The following is a 26,695-nucleotide window of genomic DNA, read 5'->3' on the forward strand; positions in this document are numbered from 1 at the left end:
TGGGAGTATGTCATTACAAACTCCACAGCTCCAGGATGGCTTTACTGAATACTGAGAAGTTTGGTATCAGGCGTCTCAGCACAATAAACCCACACTGACGCAATTGTTGGGTTTTTTGTAAAATGCACTCAGAGGGCATCTTAGAGATGCCCCTGAAAAATGGCCAACTTCTACATGCCCAGCTGACTGGTCTGCACCAGCCTACCACACACAAGCATGTTTCTGACCCCCTTAGATGGAAGCCCTTGTGCTCTCATGGGTCAGGGACAAAGGCTGCTTCGGGTGGAGGTGCTTCCCACCTACTCCCAAGCAGGAACAGCATTCAGGCCGGTGAGCCTCAAAAGCTTTATGCCCGTTGATATGCTAGTCAGGACTTCTCCAGTTAGTGGAGATGCCCGCCCCTCTAACCAAGCCCCACTTTTTGCTGCAAGGTCGTCAGGAAAATTAGTAGTCAGGAGAGGTTTGTTCCCCTCTCTGCCAGGACCACCCCTAAAGTGCCCTGGACCGAAGTGACCCCCTCCTTAGGAAATCCTCCATCTTGAATGAGAGGATTTTACCCACTTGTGTTAGGGGATGCCCCCTCCACAAAGGGAGAGGACATACAAAGGGTGTAGTCACCCTAAACGGCAAGTAGCCTTTGGCTACCAGTACCTGTAATGCCCCTGAATTCAGTATTTAAGGGCGCCCCTGAACCTTGAGCCTCACATTCCTGCATCCTTCGAAGAAGGACAAAGAAGATGTGCAGCAAAGCTTGAAGACGACGACTGACTTGGCCCCAAGCCTGCAGGCCTGTCTCCATCTTGAAGAGCCCGAGAAGATGACGCCTGCCTTGTGACCAGTGACTTCCAAGAACCCCAGGAAGACTGCCATTCTTCAAAAAATACCAGATCTCCCAAGAACAGCAGCCCTGTGCAGAAAGCTCCAACTTCAAGGACTCCAGATCCAGGCGAATTTGTGACATCTGCCCACAATGCCGACGGCCTGAGTCTGACTGGCTCACCTGTCCAGGGAAGTCTCCCCGGTAATCCAGAACTCAACTCCATCAGTGGCTGACCTCTACTGGACCCTAGGAAGTTGTCTGCAGCCTCTACACGAAGGGTCCCCTGACCGACTCTGGTAAAGAAATCCAACACCAAAGGGCACCCCTGCATCCCCAGCACCCTGCATTTGGGGAGCCCAGCCGACGGTGCCCAGCCCTTTTTTGACATCTCAACTTACCTGCCTTGCTGTTGGTCACCTTGATCCAGTCTCCTGGACTGAGCCCGCAGCCTCTTTGTGTGACCGAAGTCTTCGATTTGTTTGCATTAGTAGCCCAAAGCTGATTTGCACCCTGCACACAGCCGCCCCTGGTGTAGCATTGGTGCTGACTTGTGCCCCCCCCCTGTGCTTGCTTTAACCCTCTGGGCCTGTGACCTGATACCGTGGGTACCTACCTGCAAACTGCAACTCTTGTGTGTGCCCCCAGTCTTCATTGACTAATATTGGGCCCAGTGACCTCTGCACCCGGCCACCCCAATGCCGCTTGTGGTGCAGTACCTACCTTAAAATGAACCGTGCCCAGTGCTGGTCTAAACCCCACAAAGATTGGAAGAGTAAGTTGTGTACTTACCTGTTAATGCATATAACAGTTTTCCTTCCGTGGGATTGCATCTCATTTCTCCTATTGCCTTTAACTGTCTATCGTTTACAACTGCTAAGTTTGCAATTGTTTTTCATTGACGATACAAAAGTATTTCTCATACTGTAAAGTATTGCTATTGCCTTGGAAAGACAATTCCTATTGCATTTCTAAAAGTATTGCTACTCTTGAAACTGTTCCTTACCTGAAACTGAGTTCCTCTTGGTTCTAATATAAAATAACTAAGTAATAACATTTTATGAAAAACAATTGCTCTTGGATTCAGTCCTTGAGTGTGTGTACAACAAATGCTTAACACAGCCCTCTGATAAGCCTTACTGCTCGACGACACTACCACAAATAGAACTTTTAGTATTATCTGCTTAAGCTTCTGGGGATCCACTGGACTCTGTGTACGCTATACCTTACTTGGTAAAATATATGCAGAGCCCGCTTCCGCAGAGCCCGCTTCCTACAGCTGGCAGATGGCAATTCAGCGGTAGAGGCACATTTGCCTCCTGTGCACAACACCCTCACTAAACAAAAGATGCATGGCAAGATAAGTCAGCTGGTGCACTTACTTCAGCCTTGAGTTGTGTGCTAATCACAGGTCATACTCTGCAACAAGAAATCACAGGTTGCAGATTGCTGTCCTTCTGAACTTTCAAGGCAATGTTCTAGAATGTTGGACTTCTACTCTGAGCTAAAGAAGGAAGGTCCTCTATACTGCTCCTCTTTTTGAAATGCAGGAGAAGCAAAGTACGTTTTCACTTGTCAAATGTATGCAGTCCTTACCCCTTCAAGGGAGGCAGCAAGGGATCCTTCCTCTTGTCTCAACTATCCTCTAGCACAGCTGTACCACAATTATTTACACCTCTGCTCAAGGCCGGGTAAACCAGCTATAGTTTATGTTATATATTTTTAGGTCACAAAATTTGCCAACTAATTATGTTACAATATGCTCATGGTGTGCTAATATTGCTCATAGAGGAGAGTGGTTACAACTAAAGTATTGATGATTAATGACGTTATTCCTTTCTAGAACTAATATACATTTAAAAAATATATAAGGTGAAGCAAGCACAAGCCCAAAATGGAGCCCATGCCTGTCCACTAGAGTCTTCTCCTCACCTCCAATTAGCACAGACCAATTAGTAACCCATCAAATATAGAGGCTGTGCACCACTGCTCACATATACTGGTTGAAGTTTATTAATTTTCATCTTTTCAACAGTTAGCAAACAGGGTCCACATGTTTTGGCAGGAATGCTTTGATCACAACCTTGTTCATTCATCCCAGGACCCTATACTTAAGTGTGATTAACTTTTGTATTCTATGAGGCGGACCAGACACCTACAAGCGCTGCCAGTCCCTTGGAAGGGCCACTCTTCACTAGCGCGCCCAAAGTGCGCCCCGGCCTTCCCACAGCATGGGACGTGTGCTGGATTTGCCCAGGCTGTGGGGCTGGATTGGGCCACCCCACTAGCATTGGTTTTGGAGGTGAGTGGTATTCCCCTCCCTGACCTCCCAAGGATCTCTGTGCACCTGCTACTTGTTTTTGCAGTGGGTTACCAAATGCTGGGTCAGTGCTGTGTATCAAGTAGAGGGGGGGAGACTATACTGTCTACCAACGTCTACTTGAGCATTGAGTAGCTCGAGTTGGGTCATCCCTCATTGGCTTTTGATCCTGAAGGTACTGGATTACAAGCTTAAAATCTATTTGTTACTCTTGGACTAATATAATACGCATAATGGGCAAAATAAATGCTGTGGGAGGGCCTTCCATCCTAACACCAACCTCCAAAGCCACTTCCATGGATAGGATGTTACACGTGGCCTTGGGGGTTATTTCTACTGAAATTGAATTGACTGAGAGGAGATTGTCTTTGGGCTCTGGTACATTACCAGCCACAACATTCTATGCCATCGCTGCCCATGTATCTAATGCTATCCCCAAAGTCCCCTCTTATGAAACAGATGGGGGTTGAGTACAACCATTGTGCATGCCCATTGTTCCACACTCCCCTGAGGTGTGTCGCAAGGTGTGCCCTCAGACTTCTGCAGTCGCTAAGCGGTCCAGGCAGATGGCACGGAACAAATCCACAGTAATCAATACCCAAGTTCCTTTTTAAATGCCTCTATTTCAGAACAATCCATTAACAATGCCGTTGATGAGGGGCTAGCAATGCTGCCATTGTTGGTTGTACTGTTGGACTGTATTGCTAAAAAATCAAAAATATTGTGTTTACTAAACTCTCCCCAATCCTTGCTCACATGATAGCCATTGAATAAGGAGGGCTCAGGGACATCAAGCAACCACAGATACCCCCTTAGGACAGCCCCCAAAGTCGAAAATGGCAACGTGCAAAAAAATCTACTACTATGAACATCGTAGGGTCTTTGTTATCTGGCAGTAATACATGGAATAGCCACCTTTCTGACAAAACTACTCTACATTCTAACTAGTCTAGAGACTCTCAGATCCTTAGTGGACCAAGTGCCAATATGAGACTTCAGTGGGGTGACAAAGTGCTGCAAGGATGGCACCTTAGGGCAGCCGGGAACTAATGGTCATGCTCTAGGTCAGAGACATCTTGTGATTAATCGTCCACCCTCATCTTGCCTATATGTGCTAATATTAACCACAGTCACATACCTGCAAGAGGATCAGAGGGGTTTGCATGAAGAGCTCACAAACTAATTATTGAACTGGCTAATGAGGCACAGGGACTTCCCTCTCTCTCTGGCAAATAACTTTTATGGCAGACTGCCAAAATAAAGATATTCATATAGATTTAACAAAGAGCGATATTAACAAGTTTCCAATGCGTTAATGGGAAATGAGATCATAATTCATGAAATTCATTACTTAATGAACGAAACTAGGGATGGGCGGAGCTCGTGGAGTTTCACTTCATGGAATTCCACAGTTACTTAAAAATGCCACGGAGTTCCGCGGGCGATCGTACTACACAAGCAACGTGAAGGAATGAATTACAGGCGTGTTTGGGAAGCTGTTCACATCTTCAGCATCAACCAATGGGAGCCAGCAGACTGTAAACCAATCAGAGCCTGCACTGGCATGAGCAGCAGCCAATGCCAAGGCTGCCCGGGGGGCTGCGCAGCGGCCCCTCAATAGGGCGGCCGCCTTAGTGCCACAGGAAGGCACTGGAGTCGTCCTTCTAGTTTCCCTGGGCCAGGATCCAGGGAAGACTTCCGGCCGACCCCACTTCCGGGGAGGGGGAGGGGACAGGGGTACTTATGTTGTCCCCCGCCCAACGTGCAGCCTCTTGGTCCCTGCCATCTCGCCTTGTGGTTGCCTGTCGCGCTGTCGGATGTGGATGTTGAGGTTCAGAATCCGGCGGGTCGCGTGTCGCTGGTTGTGAGGTGAGAGTAGAGTAAGAGGGTGCTACTGCCCCTGCCCTGTGCCCCTCGATGTCCACATCGAAATTTAATTATGAGGTTGCTCCTGCGGAGGCCTCGCGCGCGCTCGGGTCTGGAGCGTTTGTGGGGTGTTTAATGCCCTCCCCTCAGTGCCGCCTTCCCTGCAGGGGGGCACTTTAACGAGGTTTCCAGACCAGTGAGTTAGCAAGGGTATTATTCATAGTAGTGGGATCGCGCGCATGCTCTCGTACGGCAGTTGGACGAGATTCCATTGTTGTGCCCAGGCTCGCAGTTTCTTGTCACCCGCCCCCCTCCCATTTGCATCGAAGGCCTCTCTGGTCGGCTTTTAATGGCAGCGGCGGCTGGGAGGGTGACCTGGAGTGTAGGTGGGTCCGGGTCTCGTAGGAGACCACAGGCCGCCTCAGGGGCAGTGCACAGGGTGGCGTCCGGGGGCTTGGCTTCCGCGTGACGCGCGGTAGCCAGGGTGGTTCACGATCACTGGTTTGAAGGTTGAGCTGTGCCCGGGGTCAGGGGTTCCACCCCTGGCCGGGCAGCCGGGACTCCTGAGCAATGTCTGGCGCAATCGGTTAGAGCGTTCCTTCCGCACTTCGCAGACGTTTGCGCCCCCCCTACCTCCCGCCCACCCATTAAACGCGGAGACTTGCCGGTGCGGGGGGCCTCTCGGGCGCGGGTACCTGGTTGTCTCGTGGGGGCTCCGGCCTTGGCGGCCGGCCATGGGGCTGGGGTCCGTCCGCGGGCCCGAGGCTTCCGGCCACTGCAGGGGGTGGGGCCTCCGAGGCATGGGCGTTTGGGGGAGGCCCCTGCGTGGGGTGCCCCGTGTCACGAGCCCTGCCTCTCGCCCCCGACGCAACGGCCATGATGACTTGTAGCACCAGCCCCCCCCCCCCCTCAGGAGTACTGTGGACACGGGCCCAGGAGGCATCGACCCGTGCCGGCGGGGGCAAGGCATGTCTGGCTTGGTGTGCGGCGAGAGGTCGGCCTCGTTCGCGCTCGCCGGCCGGTACCGGGGGGCATTGTGCTGTGAATGCGTTGTGAGCCCGACACCCCCGCCCCCCACCCTGGTCTGTCCATGGCTCTGCCCGGCTCCTAATGCACAGCCACCGGAGGTCCTCCAGTTCAGGGGCTGTTCAGCCAGTTGGAATTTATTTAATGCAGTGTGATATAGCGCGGACTGTACCCGAAAGAGTCGGAGCGCTCCATATTGGAACAGTAATGACACATAAGGAGGAATATTACTTGTGAGCATGTGACATAAGCAAACGTCACGTTACAGAAGGCAATTGGGCAGGTATCAAGAGCAAACTAACTCATGAGGTAGCAAACGATCGTTACTACAAGGAAATGGTGACGTGTGCAGGTTACTAGAGAACACTTAGTACACGAGAAAGTCAATAGGGCCTTCCCCTGGGAGTGCACATCGCGTCCCCCCGTGCGGCTGTGGGTTGTCCCCCAGAGGGTGTGCTACCTCACCATGCCGTGGCCATCCGCACTGTTGCACGCGATCCTGGCCGGACTCGAAGTTAGGCAGGGTCGGGCCAGGTAGCACCGGAGGGGGAGACTGCCGTGGTCTTCAGGGTTGCAGGCTTGCACAATCCACCGGTATTCCTGGTAGCTTCGGTTGTCCCAGGGTCATCCCTCTACCCCAGGCCTAGCGGCTTGCAGGTACAGCGACCTTGCGTTGGTTAACCAGGGATCGAGCCTCGAGGTCGCGTCCACACCTTGTGATTCTGGGCAAATCACTTATATCCCCGTGACTGAATATGTAATGTAAATACGGTGCTCATGCCAGCGCTCCTATCCTTTGGTCGAGTTTGCGCTGTATAACGCCACGTTGCCCGCTCCCTGCGTCTGTGGAGTCTTTGTAAAAGTAATCCTTACAGTAGGGATGCCGGGCGCTGAGAGGTGCAGGGCGGCGCTTCCTCGGCTCCCCATGGTCGCCAGGCCTCCCGGGGTGGAAGGGCAATGCACGGCAGTGGGGGGTGGAGCGCCTGGGTTGCGCAGTGCTCCTAGGCTCTAACTGTTGACTTTGGTGCAGGAAACCAGGGATCGAGCCTCGAGGTCACGGCCACTTCCTGGGATTCTGGGCATATCACTTAAATATCCCCGCGACTGAATTTGTAATGTAAATACGGCGCTCATGGACAGCGTTGGGCTCCCTGTCTTTTTGCCGACTCCAGTATGGTCTATTGGGTATTATCGACGGGGTTATAGATTTCTGGCATTCCATGAGGCACGGTTTTTTATGCCACGTGACCGTGAGCTGGCAGATGGGAGGAGGTCTAAGGAGTCCCAGGCACTTGCCAGGTCCAGGTTCAGTTTGCACTCACAAAAGCGGACACATGAAAGCCTTACTGCAATCATGTGAGAACAATTATGGTCACAGTTTTATATCCAAGTGAGCTTGCACCTTGTGCTGATAACACCGGTCGCCGTAGCGCGTGTGTCGGAGATAACGGTGTACGCTAGCAAAAGACAGTGGAAAATAGGTCTCCAAGGGGGTACATTCATTGGGGAAATTGCCCACATGGCGAGTCTCCAGTTGCTCGGAATGTCGCAATTCTGAGATGCCGTGTCGTAGCTCTGTGTGTCAAGGCACCGACGGCTGAGGCTTGATTGCACTGTAAAATGCAGGAGTGATGGGTAGTTAAAGCTTTGCGGTCATGTGCATCTGGTATGATGGTTATGTACCCTCTTGGGCACAGGGTAAGTCCCAATACAATACTACGCGTTTAAGACCTTTAGAGAGAGAGAGAAGTTTTTACCGGCGGGACTTCGGTATTATTCCCAGCAGAATAAGGCGGCCACAGTATGGATGGAATCACCTTCTAGGTCACAAAGTCAAATCGGATCTTCTGACCAGTTCTGGGAAAACAGCCGTGAGTCCTAGCGTTGGCTTATCACAATTTTGTTTATAGGCTATGCGCTTAAGCTCCCTGTGTCTATAGAATGTATCTATCTGACCTTGTGTCATGTAACCTATGCACATGTAAAGCGCTCCATGCACATGGGCCGATTACCCTGCCTTCAGCTGGCGTTGGGGTGCGTCTGCCTTGGCGGTAACCGGACAGGGTGCCCTGGGTGGGGCAAAACAGTATATCAGTTTGGGGTTGATTATTGGTGTGTTATGCCAATTTGCACGGCCAGGGTACCAAAAAGGGGAAGGCCACTTGGGGGCAGTGTTCTCACTTCACCCTCCAGAAGTCGATAAAACAAGTATCAGTGAGGGGTAACAACAGCCATGTCATTCAGCGCCAATATACCATGGGTGAAGGTATTCACAATTAGTCAGTTATGGAAATTAGAAAAGGCCTTTGTTCTTCTGTCACTCCTAGCGCACTGAAATTATGAATATGTCACACATAGCAACTTGAAACCTTGGCAGCTATGAATGGGGGTGGCTAGCTCTCGGTTGGCTATGCAAGAAAGCTATATTTGTGGCTTATTATGTTAAGCAACTATTAAGCACTAACTACGCCAACAGATGGTCTTGTTGGAGGCATAGTGCTCCTTTTGTTGTAAATATAGGGAGGCATGGACACAGCGGCCATGCCAAATACCAGGCAATACTCAGCACCTTGCATGAGCCAGCTGGGTAGCCCTGCAGATTAAGTTTAACTCTTAAACAATCCTTGAAGCTTGTTCAGGGCTCCATCAGCTCCGCTGGTGTCTTTCATATTGGCCAGGTCCTGCGGGAACTCTTCTTCGCGGTGCTCGGGACCGGTTGGACGGTGTACACACCGCCTTCAGCACCATGCCAAGCAGCATTAAGCTGAAGTGTTGAGGGTGATTCAATGTTCCATGGTCGTCCTGAGGGGCACCATAGAGCAGGATGACCCAGCGGCAAGGAACAGCTAGCTGAGTCAATGAAAATGGCATCCACAGCAATGTGAGACCGTGGCAGCTTGGAGGGGGGGCGGCTAGCTCTGCGTTGCCTATGCAACATAGCTACAATGGTGGCTTATTCATCGTATACTAATATTAGGCATTGACTAAGCCAATGTATGGGCTTTTTGTTGCACTGAGCGGCTTTCAGCCAGATGCGGCATCCGATGCTAGGGGCATCTGTTAGATTAGAACCCTACTCTGAGGGACCGCCTTAAGTCCATGGAGGTCTGTTGGCACCGCTTTTCAATGGGTGCCATTGGCTAGAGGGCTGCTCTTGAGCAGCGCTCTTGCAGGCGTAGTAAGAGTATCAGCTACCAGCTCAAGCGCTGCCAGGCTAGAGCGGGTCAAAAGTGGATTTCTGTGCAGTGCTTGTGAGATGGCGCATACCATTAGGGCATGTTGCCTAAAAAACATAGTGTTGTGGTCGAACGGATTTGGGGGGAAATAAGTTAAGACACAATTAAGCCCAATTTATTGAAGAACATGTGGCATTCCCAGTATTCAAGAAGGGGCTAGTATTGTTACATATTGCTCCCCTCCTGTTCCCATTGACTCGTCTGCTCCCTGGGATACTAGCAGAAGTTTTGGAGGGCAAGACTTCACTAGGGGAGTGACTGGCTTAATGCGATGAAAAAATCCAATATGTTTCACATTTACTAATGTGTGAAAGTTTTCAGCTGCTGGTGCATTCTCCCGGACGTGTCTGTCTAACGTTCATCTAAAAGGGCTTTAAATTAACAGTATGCAAGCGGTCTGTGCATCAGTAGGTTGGGGTGAGCGCGCCCGTCCCGGCGTTGTGGCTGTGATTCCTGAGGTGACTCTTAGAGGCCTTGTCCTGCTTTCTGTAGGTGGCTGATGAGTGTTGATTACATACCTGGATGCGATGGATGAGGAGGCGGAACCTTGCAGCACACTCTGCTAAGCAATGTTCCTGGCGATTTGGTTTGACCCAAGGCCGAAGCGAGAGCCTCTAGTGCAGGGCCAGAATCATTAGGCCAGGCAGCATGACAAAGGTCTTTCAGACACGGGTAGAATAGTGCATGCTAAGTAGTCCGGATGGCCCACCCCCCCTGGCTAAGTTGGCTCACATGGGGACGGAGCTATCAGCTGCCAATCTGTTGAGCATATAACCAGCATGTAAGTCGGAGGGAGGTTGCTGAGTTGCACTAGCATTGTTTGTCTCGCCTCGGGGCCAGTTGGGTTACGGTTCATGTTACGGTTAGACTTTTGGTTGCGTTTGGATACTTTGACAGGTTGCCCTTGCTCATGCAAAATGGCGATAAGTGGCAATTTTGTGGGTGGGAACTAGGTTTCCTTCAAGAAACTCATTAGATCTTGCAGTCCCGGCATTGCAGAACATAGATTTGTCAACATTCTTCAAGGAAAACATTATTAGCAGGAAGGTATTGAACCATGTAGAGCCAAGGGTTGTGGGTTCGGGCACAACAGTAGTAAGGGAATGAAATTCTGATTCAACAGGCTATGTGTACCATCAATAGTACCAGCTGCTATAATCCTTCTATTTCGCTCGGGACTGGGGCGGGCAATGTCATCAAACTTTGCAGCCAGACTCGGAATAGGCAAAGTTATACCTGTGATGGTGCAACGTGCACTCAGCAGTAGAGTTAGCTGAGTGTCATCATACCTGTAGAGGTGCCCGCTGGTGACGGTGGTGGTGATGACACCACGGAGCGGGAGGGGATCCGTCCCTCCATATGTATAGATGCGTGCCGTAGACGACGCCAGCGGGGGCCTCGGGGATAGGCGGTCATACTGGTCCGAGTCCATGACATTGACGGACGCCCCGGTGTCAATGAGGGCCTGGATCTCTGCACTCCCCACGGAGATGGAGCACATGGGCGGCGGCCTCCGCCGGGAGCCGGTCCTGCTGACGAACGAGACTACGAAGACTTCGTCGTCTTCATCCTCGTACAACGGGACGGGTGTCCGTTGGTGGGGACTGCCGGTCGGCAGAGGCTCCTCATGTTCGAGTTGACGCACCCGGTGTTGTCCGAACTTCGACCTCGCGGACTGTTGCCTGAAGCGTCCGCCGCGACACACTTTGGCATAGTGGTTCATCCTCCCGCAACGAGAGCACGTCTTGCCCTTTGCCCCGCAGACGGCCGTCACCGGGTGGTCCTCCCCACAGTATCCACATGGGCCCGCCGTCGCGGGCTTGGGTGTTACGCGAGACGCGGGTGGGCGCCTTTGTATTGCCTCTACCCTCTCCTCCTTGATAGAGACGCTCGGGGGTCCTGGTCCTGCCACGACTGGAGTGTGAAGGGCGGCTTCCATTTCTTCCGCCCGGGCATCAGAGAGTTCATGGGAGCGGGCTAGAATGAGGATGTCATCGAGCGAGATCCCTGGCTGTCGAAGAATCAGCTTCCTGAGGAGCTTCGAGCGACATCCCAGGATGATTTGATCCCGTATCTCAGCCCTCTGGTCGGTGAACGGGCACGTGCTGGCCAGCCGGCGCAGCCGCGCATAGAACATGTCCACAGATTCAGCATCCATCTGACACGCCCTCCTGAACTTGAATTTTTCGAAGTCCGGGTTCAATTGAGGATCAAAATGCTTGTTTAGCGCCGCAACCGCGGCGTCGTAGTCGTCGTCGTTCCCAGTGTTGGGGAGTGTTTCGAACAAGTCATAGATTTCTGCCCCCCCATAGTAGATCAGCAGTGACCTCTTCACCGCCCCATCCGTCTCACGGGTCCCTCGGAAGTAGTGATTCAGGCGACCCACCCATGCTTTCCAGCGTGGGGCCACGGTAGCTGGGTCCGATGCTTCACTGAAAGGGGGTAAGGGAGCTACCGCAGTGTGTGAAACCACTGAAGGCGGCGGCGGAGCGTTGACCACGGCCGCAGCAGAGGCACCCCCTTGCGACGTGCTCGCGTTGGTTGCTTGCTGCGTGGTCATGCTGGGGCGTGGGGCAGCCTGTGTTGCACTCTTGGAGAGGTGTGCGTGCGCCCCTGGCGTCCCGACTATGTAGCTTGTGGGGCAGAGCGATGGCGGTATGCACTTTGTATTGGAGCCAGTCCCTTGGGGTACAAGGACAACCTTGTGAATTGGTTATGCAGGTGAGATCCTGTGGTTTGTTAGTTAGTGATGATTTGGCATGGGGATGGCTTGTTCCTCATTTATTGTTGTTTTTTTTGTCTTTGTTTCTCTCCAGCCAAGAGTTGCAGGTGCCAATGGTTGATGGGAGGCTGGGCAGTGGAGGAGCCAAGGCTTGATTGCAGCGAGCACGGCCTCCTCACCTCCGAATGCACGCGCTGCCACCCCCAGGCAGGCTCGAGCCGTACAGCCAGCAGCCACGAGCAGCGCTAGCGGGCGAAAATCCAGCAGGCAGCACAGCGGGCAGCCGGCCGAGGACCCCTCACCGGAGTCAGAGATCGCCGAGCGCGAGAGGCGCGCGTTGCTTGGCACTCACCCGGCCAGACACAGGAGAACACCAGCGGCACCAGCGAGTGCCTCGGCATGCGGGTGGGCACCGCCAACAGCAGGCTCCGGACGGAGACAGGCCGCCTCTCACACCACGCGGGTAGGCACCGCCGACGGTGGCTGAGGGAGACGCGAGGGGGGGCGCGATCAGCGCGGGTGGGCCCCTGCGGTCAGGCAGCAGCGTCACACACACGGGCACGACCGGCCTCGTCGCCAATGTAGAGGTGCAGGCCAAGGGGGGTCGCAGTTACTGAGGGGTGATAGTAAAGGACACCACACACGTGTATGTTACTGGGCTACACCATAGAGACCCCGTGCGGTCTCGCCTACCTTTATTTATCCCCTCGGGGCGAGCCCGCCCCCAGGGGTGCGTGGATGCGTGAGTTAGCGCAACAATGTAGTGGAGAGCCCGAGTGGCTCTCTACAATACCCTGGTATACCGTCAGTGAAAAACGTAAGGTAGGAGCTAGACACGAACAGGTACTTTCTGTCTGCTGGGGCGGGAGTGTGCCAGTGCCACGAGGGTGCGGCTTGCCTGGTTAGGGCTGATATGGATGGGAGGGAGCACTAAAACGGACAACCTCAAGAGCACATTTTGCAGTCATAGAAGGTTAAATTGATAATTTGATGTCATGGTACCAGTTGCTTCAGTTATGCGCATTTTCCTTGGCAGTTGTCAGCGAACATTCAGAATGCTATGTTGGTGGTTAGCCTGTGGGCATGCCTTTCAGAAGTGTTTTAGATCAGTCTTGGCCAAGCATGTGTTAGATGCCTGAGGTCTGCCCTGGGATTCATGTTCACAGGCAGGTGGAGGGGCAGAACTTAGAGGGGCTTGTGGGTGCGGCCCTGGTTACAGGTGCAGATCCTGGTAGGTTCACTTGGTATCCCGTCCTTGGTTTCGATGAAACAGGTACCATTGATTTGAGTAACGATAACGTGTAATTTCTCCCGCCCTTCAGCCTTGGCTGGCAGCTATGCAGGTTCGGAAGTTGTCTTCCAACTAAGGCGATATGGTCCATATGTCTGGGGGAAACGCCTGGGTTAAACTCAATTGGGTTACAAAGTATTAGAAGAACACTTGGCATTTCCAGTATTCAAAAAAGAGAGGTCTTTATACTTTGGTTTCCCTCTGGTTCACTCTGCCTTGTCTCTCCCTGGTAGACTAGCAGAAGTTTGGGGAGGGCAAGGCTTCACACAGGGTGGTGACAGACAGAATGCGATGGATATAATCCGACTAGTCCTAGACTCAGATACTGAGTGAAAGAGGAAGCAAGGCGGGCTTGTCAACTCTTACCTCCACCCGCATTGGCATTTCTTGGCAGGAGTGGCTTGTCAAAGGTATTGCTCTTCAGCCAGGCAAGGTCAACACTGAACCAACACCTAATTATTGGTTTCAGGTCATATCAGTCAAGAACCCACGGGGAGTTTAGAAAGGATGGGGGCACCTGTCCAGAAGTGGTAACGCTGGCTTCCGGTCCTGTAGGGGCTAGACTTGTTTTGGCTGGACCTGGGAGAGGCCCAGTATCAGCATGTGTAAGTAAAGAGGCCTACCTTGGTGGGGGGCCCTGGTTGTGACGGTTGCCACCCCCAGAGCTGTGGAGGATTAACAGGGCGATCCAGAGTCTGCAGATACCAAGGGGTACTTCATGCAGCTGCACAGCTTGGTGCTTAGCCAGGATACCCAGGGATGTCTTATCATTGTCCCTTGGAAGAACTACGGTGCCCCGTTAGTCCTACGGGCGGTTGTGGGTCTGAGCAACCGGGGGCTGCCAGGAACGCTCCGCCCACCTCTTTCGGGGGGGGGCGTGAGTAAGTGAGTGGACTGGTGGTCCACGGATGGGAGGGGTGGCCCCTCCCAAGATTGGTATGCACCAATTGGCGACGGCCACGGTGTAATTTGGCTTATCAGACGGGCAGGCGGCATACGGGTTGGCCTGCCCCGGGATCGCACGTAAGATAACCCACCATGTTGGCATATTGGTTATGCTAATAAACCTGCAGCAAATTTCTCCACTAACAAGGTGTCATGTGGTTTATTGATGTATTGTGTTGTTGTTATGTGACTACAGTTGCCGATATTGGCACTATGCCAAGGCTGCCTGGGGGGTTGCGCAGCGGCCCCTCAATAGGGCGGCCGCCTTAGTGCCACAGGAAGGCACTGGAGTCGTCTTTTTAGTTTCCCTGGGCCAGGATCCAGGGAAGACTTCCGGCCGACCCCACTTCCGGGGAGGGGGGGGACAGGGGTACTTATGCTGTCCCCCGCCCAACGTGCAGCCTCTTGGTCCCTGCCGTCTCGCCTTGCCCGCCCCTCCGCTTACCCGGCGGACGGCCAATATAAGGTTTTTGGGGGGGGCATAATTTCTAACCTATTGTTTTGTGTGGCAGGAGGAGTTACAGGGCGATCCAGAGTCTGCAGATACCAAGGGGTACTTCATGCAGCAGCACAGCTTGGTGCTAAGCCAGGATACCCAGGGATGTCTTAGCGTTGTCCCCTGGAAGAACTACGGCGCCCCGTTAGTCCTACGGGCGGTGGTGGGTCTGAGCAACCGGGGGCTGCCAGGAATGCTCCGCCCACCTCTTTCGGGGGGGGGCGTGAGTAAGCGAGTGGACTGGTGGTCCACGGATGGGAGGGGTGGCCCCTCCCAAGATTGGTATGCACCAATTGGCGACGGCCACGGTGTAATTTGGCTTATCAGATGGGCAGGCGGCATACGGGTGGCCTGCCCGGGGGTCGCCCGTAAGATAACCCACCATGTTGGCATATTGGTTATGCTAATAAACCTGCAGCAAATTTCTCCACTAACAAGGTGTCGTGTGGTTTATTGATGTATTGTGTTGTTGTTATGTGACTACAGTTGCCGATATTGGCACTATGGAAACAAGTTGTCTGCCACTAAGTGCGAGCCTGCACTGAGCTCAAAAAGAAAAGAAACAAAACTTAATTTAAGTTTTGCAACTCCAGGTGAAAGTAAGTAACACTAACTGTTCTCTCTGCAGGCCCATGCTTGTGAATGAATGAGAAACCATCTAGGCATCAGCAGCAGAAGCTAGCTTGAGCCCTGGACACTCTGCTGTGGTGGCACCATCTACACCTCCTGGGCAGAAACTGGAAGCATAGTTGCCAGTGATACGCAGATGGTGTAAAGGAGCAGGTGGGCTGCAGGAGGTCACATACTTGTGATGATGCAGACAAAAGCCGAGTGGTTCTCAAAAGAGTATCGCGCTATAGAACAGCTCCATCCTTTAGTGCTGCCTGTTACCAAGGATAACACAGAGTAGACAGAGCACATAAGGCTCAAGATCAGGCACACACAGAAGTAAGCAAGTGCAGCAACTAGCGGTGTCTTTACTAGCCTCACATAAAATAAGCAGTCCCCCATCTAGCCCCCTTCCACCTCCTTCCACAAGCTCCACACATCACCAGCGGTATCCCATTTTACCCGACTGCCAAGCAGAGCTGCTGCCCGTCAAGCAGCGCTGCTCTGGCATCCTTCCGCGCTGGCCACTCATGCTGCTTCCCGGGCACCTTGATAAATCTGGCTCCAGCTGTCCAGTCCTTGGCAGGTGGGGTGCAAGGTGCACGCGCTGACTCGGGTTGCTCCACCCACAAGCCTTACACATGCACACATACCATTATAACTGTATAGGGAGAGGTGAGTGGCTGAGTGTGCCGGTAAAGGTAAGCTCTGCTCCGCTAGCGGTTAGCTGAGTTTTTTTGGCAGACTCCGCACGAAGTAGCAAAACTCCAGAAGAGTTTACTGCACAGACCTAGTCTAAGCCTGTTTTCTTATGATTCTTATGATTGTGGAGTGAATAGGTTATAGTGAAAATCTGTGATTCGTGTCAAAAACGAATCGGACTAAATTTCAGGATACTTGTTGGACCTGGCCCTCTCTGCATCGTGACCCTAAACATTTTGCCTTCACCCTCCACTTTTTTGCTGTATTAATTTTTGTTGGCCTTAGGACTCTGTGTACTTTACCATGGCTAGCCAGTACTAAAGTGCTTGTGCTATCTCCTTTAAACATTGTTTAATTAGTTTATATCCAAATGGCATATTTAATTTACTTGTAGGTGCCTTGTAGAGTCGTATACCATATACCCAGGGCCTGTAAATAAAGTGCTACTAATGGGCCTGCAGCATTTATTGTGCCACCCACTTAATTAGCAATATAAAGCATCCCCAGCCTGCCATTGCAGCCTGAATGCAGTTTTAAGCTGCCATGTAGACTTGCCATTTAAAACCCCTTGCCTAGCCTTAAACTGCCCTTTATTACATATATCGCCCCTGAGGTAGGCCCTGGGTAGCTCATTGGGTAGGGTGCTGTGTAATGAAAAGCTTGGACATATACTTTTAGATTTTACATGCCCCGGTAGTGAAAAACCCCAAATAGAGTTTTTTTTACTACTGTGAGGCCTATCCCTCCCTTAGGATAACATTGGGGATTACGGATAACATTAAATACACAGTATTTTCCAATTGGGAGTGGTAGCTATGTCACGTTCGGGGTCTTTGGAATTGCGGTGAAGAGCCCTATTAATTGGTACAGTCTGGTTTTTGATCACATTTTAAAAAATGGCACTTTTATAAATTTTGCTTTTTTTTGCCCTTAGCTCTTTTTTAGCCTGTAGCCTGCCTTGGGTCACATGCCTGGGTACAGTTGACAGTTAGCCTGCATTTGTTCCTCCCAGACAATCACATAATAGCTGGGATTAGGTGTATCTGAATGGGCCATCTGCTACAGGATGGGGGCAGAGCTGAGCACTGCCCCTCTTACAACTGAATAGCCGGGGCTCTGCCTTCACACACAGGGGCTAACAACCCTTCTTTGTCACTTCAGCCAGCTTGGAGCCAGAGCAGGGGAGGCAGGAGATTCCATGCACTTCAAAGTAACTGTCTAGAAGCTTCTCCTACCCTCCAGAACCAAGACACCCAGGTATAAAAGTAGGGACTCACACACCAACTATTCAGTACACTTCTGGAGCAGTGGATCAAAAAGGTGGGATGGGGTGGTAGGAGTTTTGCTACCACGACCTTCAAGCTCTGGAACTCCATCCCATCAACCATTAAGAAGGAATCAAATATGTTAAGATTTAGCAAGGGCCTGAAAACTTGGCTATTTAGACAATTACCCCATCCTCTTCTTCCCAACTGTTCACATGCAGTCTTTTTCAGAAGGTAGCGCCTAGACAGCTCAGGGTATATGTCGAGCTTATTAAAATCTCATTACATTACATTACTATGTCAGGAAGAAGGACGGCTCTACTGTTAGAAGGACTGCCACCATTTCAGAAGCTAAATCCTAAAGTACAAAACTTCACCATGGCTAAGACCTAAGCCTATCCACCTACAATGTTCCCTCATCCGACACCTCGTGCAGCCTTGCCCCGCTGGCCTTTATCCTCCCAGAACATTTTTTCCCAAGAATGTTTTTAAGTCAGAAGGTAAACACTAAAAGGGCCAAATCCACTTCTTGTTTCTAAACTGTACTCAATTGCGGTTGGCCATATTTTTCTACTCTGACGTGGTCTTGCCCAACCAGATGTGTACTGTTGGCGTTTTTTAATTTTTATGTGCGAGTTTTTCACTAAAAACTTTTACAATTCATATCTCAGGTTCTACGGATTGTATTTTTTGTCATTTTTGGTGTCAAATAATTTAGTAAAATTAACTCTATTTTTCAAAACATTTTGGGATTTTTCTTGCGTTGTGTTTTAACTCTATTACTGTTTGTGTGCTGCATAAATGCTTTACACATTGCCTCTAAGTTAAGACTGACTGCTTTTGTGCCAAATGACCCAGGAATAAGCACAGGTTAATTTAATTACTTTTTGTGGTTCACCCCGCAAGGAATTGTGGCTGTTGCTTGCCCAGGGCTGCCACCCCAATCAACCAACAGCCCATTTTCTAACGATACTTTTACACAAATGATAACATTTTGGCATTCTCCTCAATATATAGAGATGAGTATATATATTGTAACCATTTGTGTCATAGTTTACTTATATGCCTCTTTTCTCCAAACAGTGTGCTTGGAAAATGTCTAATGAAGTGGCAAAGACTTTACAGAGGTTTTTTTTTTAAGCCATGTGTGTTTATAAATGTAATACCAATTTCAGACATTTCAGAAAATTTCTGATTGCAGCAGTCTTTTCAAATATACGTTTTTGCCTCTTGCGAATATGAATCCAAGGTAACAAAATACATTCCAGATATTATTATTTGTGATTTGTGAAACTCCATGCCTCATGGGAGGCGAAGTCTTGAGAGGGCCAAGTACATATCCAAGGCAGTGGTGGGGGGCTCCGATCACCTCTTCATTCACATTCAAAGGCAGTCCCAATCTTCAAAGGGAACGGATAATGATAAAGTGTGTTTCCCTTTCAGGAGAGCCACAGGTCTATGGTAACAACGTTTAGAGGAACTGCCATTTTCAGATTTGTGTTGGCTTCAACCTACCTCTGTACCACCAACAGATGCTGTTGGGATAATTTCTCTCCAGCAGAACAGCGAGAAGCATGTAGGGGATGGGAAGAAAGTCCATATATATTATTTTTTTAAAGTGCATTCTTGAGCATTCCTTTGGCCACAGTCATTGTTCATATGGGCCTTATAACGTTAGTGTAACTGATTTAGTCCAGGCCATGCAATAATAATCTGTCAACCATCCCATGGGAGCACTCATGGAATGGTATACTGCCTATTAGGTGTCAACAAACACCTTTGGTCATGAAGAAAGCCCTTAGAACTGCTCATTGGGCTATTTTAGTGGGGCTTAACCATGCCGACCTTCTAGATGGGGCTCAAAATATTCTCTTGCACAAAAATGTTAATCCTTCACACTGGAAACGTCGAATAAGGTGATTGTCTAGCAGTGGGCACTTTTAATTTTGTCTCTTATATCCCTTCTGGTTCTTTATGGAGTCTGCATTGGCATACATATGTATATGGTCAGAAAGACCCCTATTAAAGATGAGGTGTCGCCTATACTGGCTTACATCTCTCCAATGTGAGGAGGGACCTGATTATGAAGCATGCCAGAGGAGCCCTGTGATGAAGCGTGCCACCCAATTTAAAGGATATATTTAGAGTAGGTCAGATGTAACCAGTGCTTGTGCCCAGAGTGCTTAACGGTGAATATGGTGGATACGTTAGGAAGGCGTACTCTCCCCCTTTTAGTTTGCACTTATATTTTCCATTTGTGAATATTACTGCCATAATTATCTAGGCTGTTCTGAATTAGGCCATAGTTTATGGACTAATGTAGGCTTACAATGAGTTGACAACAGACTGGGAAATTGTAGTAATAGAGGAGTGTAAAGTTCATACCCTAGTTTTCCCATTGTCCAAAGCATATAACTCCCAATAATTCTTGTGCTTCAACATCTACATATGTCCTAAATTACGAATTGGATACTTTTTGCACAATTTCTGATCAAAGGCTTTGTAAGTGGTTTGAATGACAGATTAGGAGTTATTTGCCAGTGTTAGTAATCAAGAATTTGCAGACATCTGTTTTAGAGAAGCATAATCCCTTCGAAACTCAGTTAAGGACGTAGAAGGAGAGTCGACTGTTGAGCTAAGCTGGGCCGGTTTTGTGGAGTGCCTTGTGTGCGTGGATCAGGAGCTTGAAGGAGATTCTTTTGTCGACGGGTAGCCAGTGCAGGTTCCTCAGGTGGGGGGTTATGTGGTCGCGGCGTGGGACGTCGAGGATCAGGCGTGCGGAGGCGTTCTAGATTCTCTGTAGTCTGTTGATGAGTTTGGACGAGGCTCCGGCGTAGAGGGCGTTTCCGTAGTCGAGTCTGATACTGACTAGGGCCTTGGTGACTGTTTTCCTCGTGTTTGTCGGGATCCATCTGTAGATCTTGCGAAGCATGCGGAGGGTGTTGAAACAGGTGGAGGAGACTGCGTTGACTTGTTTGGTCATGGAGAGTTTCGAGTCGAGGATGACTCCCAGGTTGCATGCGTGGTCGGTGGGGGCTGGAGGGGACCCCAGTGACGTGGGCCACCAAGAGTCGTCCCAAGCGGAGGGGTTGGACCCGAGGATGAGGATTTCAGTCTTGTGTGTGTTCAGTTTGAGGCGGCTGTCCTCCATCCAGTCTGCGACGGCCTTCATTCCCTGGTGGAGGTTGGATTTGGCGGTGAGGGGTTCCTTGGTGAGGGAGAGGATCAGCTGAGTGTTGTCGGCGTAGGAGATTATGTTGAGGTCGTGCTGTCGGGCGATGCGTGCTAGTGGTGCCATGTAGATGTTGAACAGCGTCGGGCTGAGGGAAGATCCTTGGGGGACGCCGCAGATGATCTAGGAGGCATCGGATCGGAACGGGGGGAGGCGGACTCTCTGGGTTCTGCTGGAGAGGAAGGAGGTGGTCCAGTCCAGGGCCTTGTCTCGGATCCCTGCGTCATGGAGGCGCGTGCGTAGTGTGCAATGGCCGACGGTGTCGAAGGCGGTGGAGAGGTCCAGGAGGATGAGGGCCGCCGTCTCGCCGTTGTCTAGTAGGATCCTGATGTCGTCTGTGGCAGCGATGAGGGCGGTCTCGGTGCTGTGGTTGCTGCGGAAACCTGATTGGGATGGGTCCAGGATGTTGTTGTCTTCGAGGTGATGGGTGAGCTGGGTGTTTACTATCTTCTCGATGACCTTTGCTGGGAACGAAAGCAGGGAGATGGGTTGGAAGTTCTTGAGGTCGCTTAGATCCGCCTTGGGTTTCTTCAGTAGGGCGTTGATCTCCGCATGCTTCCAGTTCTCAGGGAAGGTGGCGGTCTCGAAGGAGAGGTTGATGATGTTGTGCAGGTGGGGTGCGATGGAATAGCTGGCTTTGTTGAAGATGTGGTGCGGAAGAGGGTCGGACGGGAATCCGGAGTGGATTGTTCCCATGGTCTTGATTGTGTCCTCGATGCTCACGTTGGCCCAGGTTTTCAGGGTGTCGTGGGCGGTGGGGTGCGGTGAGTTCGGTGCGGTGCGGTCGGCGGGGGTCGTTCGGGGTCTGAAGCTGTCATGGATGTTGGTGATTTTACGGTGAAAGAAGGTGGTCGTCCGGGGTCTGAAGCTGTCATGGATGTTGGTGATTTTCCAGTGAAAGAAGATGGTGAGGGAGTCGCACAGGGCTTGCGATGGTGGGATGTCGTTGGCGTTGGTGCTGGGGTTGGAGAGTTCCTTCACGATGGTGAAAAGCTCCTTGCTGTTGTGTGCGTTGTTGTCAAGGCGGTCTGTGAAGGAGGTCCTTTTGGCGGTCCTGATGAGGTGGTGGTAGTTGTGGATGGCGTCTTTGTGGGCAGTGCGGCTGTCTGGCGTCTTGTTGCTGCGCTATATGTTTTCCAGTTTCCGGCAGGTCTGTTTTGAGTCAAGGAGTTCCGGGGTGAACCAGCTGACTCTTCTTCTGGTGTCTCTGCTGGTGGGGTTTTTCAGCGGGGCGACGGTGTTGGCGCAGTCGTTCATCCAGCGTTCGAGGGTGAGTGCACCTTCATCGGGGTTGGTGGGGTTTGTCGGAGGGTTGAGTGCGAGGCTTGTCTGTAGTTGTTCTTGGGAGACTTTGCCCCAGCAGCGGCGGGGGGTCTGTATTGTACAGCGGTGTCTGAGGTGTTTTCGGAAGGAGACGTGGATGCAGTGGTGGTCTGTCCAGGTGAGTTCGGAGGCGTGGCTGCAGGTGAAGTGGGGGCTTGAGGAGAAGATGGCATCTAGCGTGTGGCCGGCGATGTGGGTTGGTGTCGTGACGAGCTGTTTCAGTCCAAGGTTGGCGAGATTGTCGATCAGGGTGGAGGAGTTGCTGTCGTTGTTGTTCTCCGGGTGATAGTTCAAGTCTCCGAGGAGGATGTAGTCCGTGGAGGTCAGCACGTGCGTGCTGATGAGGTCGGCGATGGAGTCGCAGAATTGAGGCCGGGGTCCTGGCGGTCTGTTGACGAGGGTGCCTCTTAGGGTGGTCTTGGGGTCGGTGTGGATCTGGAAGTGCATGTGTTCGGCGGTGCTGAGGTTGTCGTTGGTGTTTGATGGTGTTTTTGTGGACGATGGCGATTCCTCCTCCGGCCCTGTTGGTGCAGTCTCTGCGGGTGATCTTGTACCCGTCTGGGATGGCTATGGCGATGTCTGGCGAGGAGGCTTCATTCATCCAGGTCTCGGTCAGGAAGGCGACGTCCAGTGATGTGGTGTCGAGTAGGTCCCAGAGTTCGACGGCGTGCTTGTGTGTGGAGCGGGTGTTGATTAGGATGCATCTAAGCTGGTTGGGTTCCGTCGCGGCAGGCGTCTTGGCGCTTTCGGGGATGGAGAAGCTGCAGTTCCAGCAGGTGAAGGGGCCATGGGTGCGCCTCGGGGCGGCCTTGCAGCAGGTGTGGGTCCTTCCTGGGTTGAGAGCAATGAGGGTGTTGGTGTTGTAGCGGAGGCGGCGGTCCTCGTGGCTGCTGCGGGGGGCAGGGGTTCTGGCGCTGGGTGCGGTACAGGCACGGACGGGCGCAGACGGGCTTGCCTTAGGCACGCCTTTGGCGCGCCAGCGGCGTGGCCACACAGCAGCCGCCATATATGGGGAGGTGGGGAGGGAGGAGCAGCTGGGAGGCGGGAGGCGAGGGACGGGTGGAGTGAGTGGGCGTGGAGGGGGCGGGGCCGCTGGGGAGGCAGCGGTGGGTACGGGGCCGGGGAGCGGAGCGGGGCGACCACGGGGCGGTGAAAGGCAGGGGTCGAGAGGGCACGGAAGGCAGCGCGAGGGACACCGAATCAAAGGGGCAGCAGTGAACGAAACAGACACAGGCACAGAATCAAGCAGCACAAGAAAGTGGGGCACAGAATCGGGGCACAAAGTAAAAAGGGGGCAGCAGTAGATGAAACAGAGGCACAGAATCAAGCAGTACAAGGAAACGGGGCACAGAATCGGGGCACAGGATGAAAAAGGGGCAGCAGTGAACGAGACTGAGGAGAGGGGAAACAGGGCACAGAATCAAAACGGGGCACAGAACAGAACGGCGAGCGGGGGGAGGGGGAGCACAGAAGAGGAGCGAACAGGCAGAGAAGGCACAGAAGCGGGTACAAACCAAGGCCACCACTGGCCACCAGGGATGAGGTGCAGGTGGAAGCCTGCAGGTGGTGGAGGGCCTCGACTTCGGCATAGAACGGACACCTCAGCGGGGGTGCAGGTGGAGCTGCAGCGGGGGGGGAGCAACCTACCAGGAAGGTCAAGGCTCACATGCATTCGCCTTCTTCAACTGCGGGTTGGATTATTTTTATAAATCTTGTTCAGGAGCAGGTGATAGGGAGAATGTAGATGAAGGGAGAGAAAGAAAACAGTCCCTCTCAAGCACTGCAGAGCCAGGTCTGATGTCAGTAGTGGAAGGCTACATCGTCTATTCAGAACACTGTGAGGCTAAAATGGTCCTTGGCAAAGTAAACATAAGAATGGGGATGAAAGCCATTAAATCAGGAACCAGGAAGTGAGACAGACAACATCCAGTCACAAGCAAGGAACTGACCAAAAGACTACTATAAGTATATGTAATTTATGGAATCAATACGTCTTGACGTAAAAATGAAGTGACCACTGTTTCTTTGTTTCATTGTCTAATGTTGTTGCTTCTCCTTTGTCCTCAGCTATTGGACGCTTCTAAAACCCTTCTTGGAATCTGCTGATAAGTTCTTCATGATGGGGCACAAGGTGATATACTACGTTTACACAGATCAACCAGACCAAGTCAAGTGCACCACAAGTCTTAATGATCGAGAGTGTAAGGTTTACAAAACTGCATCATATGATTCCAAGGCAAGAGTTTTCATGAAGAGAATGGAAATGCTGCACCTGGACATCAAGTCGAAGAACATTGATGTGCAGTATTTAGTGTGTGCCGATGTTGACATTGTATTTCACGATCACGTGGGTGTGGAGATTTTGAGTGACCTCGTTGCCACATTACATCCTGGATATTACAAAGCCAGTCGCAGTGACTTCACTTATGAGCGGCGCCCAACGTCCCAGGCCTATATCCCAAGCAATGAAGGAGATTTCTATTACCAAGCTAATTTATTTGCAGGCAAAGTGCAGGAAATTTACAGTCTGACCAAAAGTTGTGACAAAGCCATTAAAATAGATGATTCCAATGGCATCATTGCAGTTTACCATGATGAGAGCCATTTCAATAAGTATTTACTTCACCATAAGCCTACAAAAATTCTTTCTCCAGAATACATCTGGAGCTGGACCATTAGACGGACTTCAGACATAAAAAGTATAAGAATTATTCATGGTGATAAGAACATATAAAATGGCTTCTTTAAGTTCCATTTTGTGCTGTAGCAAAGCCCTGATCTTACTGAGGGAGTAATATTTTTAAAGTGATTGAATCAGCAATCAAACATTGCCGTCTGCATGAAGGTCCAAGACAAAAATACCATAATGTATTTTTAAGAAACAGAAGGCCGAGTTCTTTTCCCAGGCTTTCTAGGGCAATATACTGCATAAGGAAATCATACATAGGGCATAGGAAGGTTTGCATCTACAGTTAAACTGGATATGGGATATGTTATAGTGAATGGATATTTTTGTTTTGCAATAGCGTTAGCCAAGTTTTCCAAAAGTGCACCAAACATTGAAACCTCAGCCAAAAATTCAGAATCTGCTTTAGTCAAATCAAGGAGTTACACTTGGAGGGTTAATGATGGGACACCTAAATATAGTTTTCTAATTTTAATTCTGATTTGTAAGTTTAAGGCAAGGCTATAGAAGTAAAATATTGGCAAACCCAATGTGACTGGCGTATTTTAGCCTGAAGTAAACAAGTGATGGGTGGGATGCTTGAATTAATATCAGCAACTAGTAATTACTTGAGCTACATCCCAGGCCATTGTTGTAATCCAGCAGAACATATTTTAGCCGGCAGCACATATACAAACTACAGGTATACATGCAGTCAAGCAGCAGGTGGATGTCTGTTGTTTCATTCCATGTCACTACATTGTTAGTCAGTACATCGCATCAGTACATCTTAAGTACACTTACCCTACAGTACTTTACATCACAAGGACTTTACTTCACAGGTAAGAGTGTCTTATATGTATTTAAATTCAAAGGTAATTAAAAAATCAACATTATTTATAATTGTTTTAATTGTATATTATTAATATTTAAACATATTTTTAAAATGTTTTTTCGTTTTTTAAACTACCTACCCTTGAGCCCTAAGACAGAAAGTACTAACATTATACATCACCCATCGCTGATCCCTAAAAACTCTTACTATTCTTATACACCACCCAGTACTTAGGCCTAAAAACTTCTTCTAGGCAATACCTATCCCTGAGCCCTACAAACTGCTTACTATCCCATACACACTACCCAGCTAGGAGCTTTAAAAATCCTTAAACACCCCTATAAATACTTTAAAAAATGTAAACATTATAGCTTATATGCATTGTATTTGATTAATTACTTATTTTGCATTCACTGTAAATTAGTTTTTCTAATCGTCTAAATTAAATGAAATATGAATTGCTTATAATATTTTAATTAAATAACCTTAAAAAATAACTGTATATCACATTAGATGCACAAAAATGTATATTGTATGATTGAGTCACTTTTAAGCATTTAAAAATTGAGTTATCTGTAATATAATGTACTGTAAAGTAAATGCTGAAACCCTGCACATGAAGTAAAACCTCCTGATGCACTTACCTGTGATGTAGCGTCCTGTGATGTAACAACTGCACACTATTTTATACATGCAGACATGTACATATAGAATGGATGCATGAGTGGATTGATGACTGTGTGGGTGTATACATGGATCAAAAGCTGGTTGTGTGATTGTAAGTGCTTGAAATAGGTGAATGGGGGTGATTGTATAGTTGAAGAAGCAAGTGTGAGGTGTCAATGAATGGATAAATGCTTGGGCATTGGTGGCCAGACAAATGCTTGGGTTTTGTAAATGTAAAATGATACATGTAGAAAAAATCAGCTCCTTGCCAGTTGGAAACATTAATTTAATACAATTAGAATCGTAACAAAATTGCCCCATTTGTGATACTTTGGGAATAGCCTTTACAACGTGCCAGTTAACACGCAATACCATTACCACGCATCATTAATGATGCGTAAGTCTTTACAACGCATGTATTATCCATGCAAAGTTTTACTACGCATATACCTTTACAAAGCATGCCTTTACAACACAAATGTGAGTATTTCGCAGGTATGCATGAAGCCTATATACATGATTAAGGCTTTGTTGAACCCGAAATGCGCTCGGCAACAAAATAAAGACTCCAGTAAATACCACACAGCAGGATTACTGAGTTCTGATACCAGGGCACGCCCCTTTCTCCACCAGTCTGCAAACGCGCCTCCTGGTGCGCTGTTGGTTGGGGGATGAAGTC

The 26,695-nt window shown here is 50.1% G+C and overlaps 1 protein-coding gene across 1 annotated transcript in view; it reads left to right on the forward strand.

The window, feature by feature from the left end:
* LOC146809831 (histo-blood group ABO system transferase 2-like) overlaps positions 1-25,993 on the forward strand; it is a 742,328-nt gene extending 716,335 nt beyond the window's left edge. The window contains exon 6 of the mRNA XM_085616681.1: positions 23,918-25,993. Within this exon, the coding sequence (XP_085472807.1) occupies positions 23,918-24,584 (667 nt within the window). The 3' untranslated portion in view covers positions 24,585-25,993. The remainder of the gene's footprint in view (positions 1-23,917) is intronic.
* The last annotated feature ends 702 nt before the right edge of the window (positions 25,994-26,695 follow it).

This window comes from Triturus cristatus, chromosome 7, assembly GCF_964204655.1.
Source record: "Triturus cristatus chromosome 7, aTriCri1.1, whole genome shotgun sequence".
Taxonomy (NCBI): Eukaryota; Metazoa; Chordata; class Amphibia; order Caudata; family Salamandridae; genus Triturus; species Triturus cristatus.